Raw genomic sequence first — 3254 nt, 5'->3', positions numbered from 1 at the left:
TGAATACTTTGTAATGTAGGGGAAACTTGTGCTATTTCTTCATGTTGTGAATGAGAACAATCTTACTTCTTATTTCCCCTGAATAAAATAAGGAAGTGCTGTTAGTGACCATTGGTCTGTAAACCTCCTGATAAAACAGTTCTGTGTTTGGGGGGAGAACATTCATACCTTTCATTAGGTTTTCACATGTGCCTCAGTCCTAGAAAGATTTATCACCATTGTTCTAGGGAGGACAATGAGGGACTCTGGTAAAGTTTGGTTTAGTTTGGTGCCAATCTCAGAAAAATATTTTTCTTTATTTGTGTCATGGTATAAATTTTTCAAGTATAATTTTAAGGTATCTCTTATCAGACTTTTTCTTTTTTTTTATTTTGAGAGTCTTAATCTGTTGCCCTGCGTAGAGTACCATGGTGTCATAGCTCAAGCAACCTCCAACTTTTGTGCTCAAGTGATCTTCCTGCCTCAGTTTTTCTATTTTTAATAGAGGGGGGGGGTCTCGCTTTTATTCAGGCAGGTCTCGAACTTGTAAGTCCAAGATGTCCACCCGCCTCAGCCTCCCAGAGTGCCAGGATTATAGGTGTGAGCCACTGCGCCCAGCCTCTTTAAATTTTCTACTGTGTTGGCTCTTGTTATATGACTTTGTGAGGTGTAGGTTTGATTTATCTTGTCCTCTTGGTAGATTCACAGAAAAGTACCCATGCTGCTACTGTTGAATCTGAAATCTAGAGTATACTAGAGTTTTACATAAATACATACATACACATGAACACACTTTCCCCAAATGAGGACCATTTCTATTGGGAATGTTAGAATATATTCAATTTTAAAAGACAGTATAGAGAGGAAGAATTTATAGCATATATGCATGAGCACATATTAAATATAATACTGCTTTAATACTGTGTACTTGAAGAATACAAAGTTGTCAGTGACTCAGAATTGTTACACCTCTGTATTTTTAATCCAGGTGAACATACTGAATAAAATAGTGAGCAGAGCAACACCGGGACTGCAAAAGTTTTCGAAAACAGCTAGTATGCTCTGGCTTCTTCAGCAGGAGATGGTCACATGGAGGCTGCTGGCTTCTCTGTATAGGTAAAGGTGTACAGAACTCGTACAAACCAATAGGCAAGCTAATTAGAAATGTGCCCACAAATAGCTTTTGCTATTTTGGTGCATATCATTTCTAACAACTAAGGTGTTAAAATGCATTATGTTGGAGGAGGGGATATCGGGTCATAAATCTTACAGTTAAAGTTTGGATATGTATTAAGATTTAAAGAAAGTACTAAAAATAGTGCAATACTCAGGATATATAAAGAAAAGAACTAAAAGATAGGTTTTGTGTAATATGGAAGTTTGAAAGAACTTAAAAAGCTTTTCCTTCTGAAATGTTCCCTGGTAGTTCTACACATTTCATGCTAAGCCTTTTTTCATTTTGTGTTATTATTCCCAGAGACAGAATACAGTCTGCATTAGAAGATGAAAATATGTTTGCAATTACTGTAAGTTTTTTGTTAACTTTTTCCTTTATAAATGCTTAACAATTAAAGAAAATGTTTTTTACTGGTGTATGTGGCTGGCACCTTAGCTGCTTGAGCTCCAGGCGCTGAGCCTAAAAATTTTTACCAATAAATGATAGTCTCAAAAAATAATCATATACTGATTTATATTAGAGACTTGAAAGTAACATTTTGTATCCCACTGACTATTCAGTATAACCATTTGGTATGTATTTTACCAGGCGGTTTCTGTGTCTCTTGGTAGATACACACACACACATACAGTTTGTCTTTTAATATATAGTATGATGATTTCACTTATGTACTATACTGAACATTTCCTTTTAATTTCATTAATATTTCTTAGGGGCTTTTTTGTTTTGTTTTGTTTTGTTTTCGAGACAGTTTTATTATGTCGCCTGCGGTAGAGTGCTGTGGGGTCACAACTTACAGCAACCTCAAACTCTCGGGCTTAAGTGATTCTCTTGCCTCAGCCTCCATGTAGCTGGGACTGTAGGCGCCTGCCACAACACCCACCTTGTTTGTTGTTGTTGCTGCACTTGTCATTGTTGTTTAGCTGGCCTAGGCCGGGTTCAAACCCACCAACTTCGGTGTAGGTAGCTGGTACCGTAACCACTGTGCTACGGGCTCTGAGCCAGGGTGGTTTTTTTTTTTTTTTTGGTTGTTTTTTTTTTTTAATGTCAGTTTATAATAGGCTTTTACCATATTTCTGGAAGTGAAGTTGTTGGGCCAGAGTTTGTGGAGATTGTCGTATTGCCTTCCAGATAGACGGTACCAGTTTACACTCTCACTAATTGTGTGAAAATGTTTACTCTTATTTTAATACGTGTGTCCTTGATCACTAGTGCAATGGAGTAATTTTTTATTCTTACCTGTTTGTATTTTTTGTAAGTTCTATATTCATACCTTTTGCTTACTTTCTTAGTAATTTTTTTTTTTGTTCTCTTACACATGCTCAATATTCTCCTTTCTGTCACTTGTCTTTCAGCTTTGTTGATGGGTCCTTTCTGTTTTTATCTGGTCGCATCTGTTGTATTTCCTGTAGCACTTACTATCTTGTGTCTTGCTAAGGAAGGCCTTTCCTGTCTATTTTAAAAATATTCTCCAATATTTTCTCTTAAATTTTAGTCACATTTTAAGATTTGAATTAATTCATCTTGAATTCATCTTGTGTGAGTTTGTCTATAAAGTAAGCGAGAGATTTAACATTTTTCAAATGAATATACATTTATTCCAACACCATTTGTCAAATAGACCAACTTTTTTTTTTTTTTTTGTAGAGACAGAGTCTTACTTTGTTGCCCTCAGTAGAGTGCTATGGCACCACAGCTCACAGTAACCTCTAACTCCTGGGCTTATGTGATTCTCTTGCCTCAGCCTCCCGAGTAGCTGGGACTACAGGTGCCTGCCACAACGCCCGGATATTTTTTTGTTGCAGTTTGGCCGGGGCTGGGTTTGAACCTGCCACCCCCAGTATATGGGGCTGGCGCCCTACTCACTGAGCCACAGGTGCCACCCAGACCATCTTTTCTTTACTGATTTATAATGCTACCTGTAAAATATACCAAATCATATTTATAAGTGGATATTTTCTGTTTTATTGATTGATTCATTCATGTGAAAGCCATTGCTATACTACTGAGCCTAACTCAGAAGTTTCAATATTTGGCATCTATTGAAGTAATAACTGAATTCGTACATTAATTTGGAGAAAAAGTGATTTTTTTTTTT

General features: G+C 36.7%; 1 protein-coding gene across 1 annotated transcript in view; it reads left to right on the top strand.

Annotated features, from left to right (window-relative positions):
* The window catches only part of NUP107 (nucleoporin 107), a 58634-nt gene that overhangs the window by 15913 nt on the left and 39467 nt on the right, over positions 1 to 3254 (top strand). The window contains exons 7-8 of the mRNA XM_023517917.1: positions 968 to 1095; positions 1457 to 1505. Coding sequence (XP_023373685.1) covers positions 968 to 1095; positions 1457 to 1505 — 177 coding nt within the window. The remainder of the gene's footprint in view (positions 1 to 967; positions 1096 to 1456; positions 1506 to 3254) is intronic.

This window comes from Otolemur garnettii, unplaced genomic scaffold (assembly GCF_000181295.1).
Source record: "Otolemur garnettii isolate 467f Iridium unplaced genomic scaffold, OtoGar3 scaffold00125, whole genome shotgun sequence".
Lineage (NCBI taxonomy): Eukaryota > Metazoa > Chordata > Mammalia > Primates > Galagidae > Otolemur > Otolemur garnettii.
This window is presented reverse-complemented; position numbering and strand designations above follow the sequence as displayed.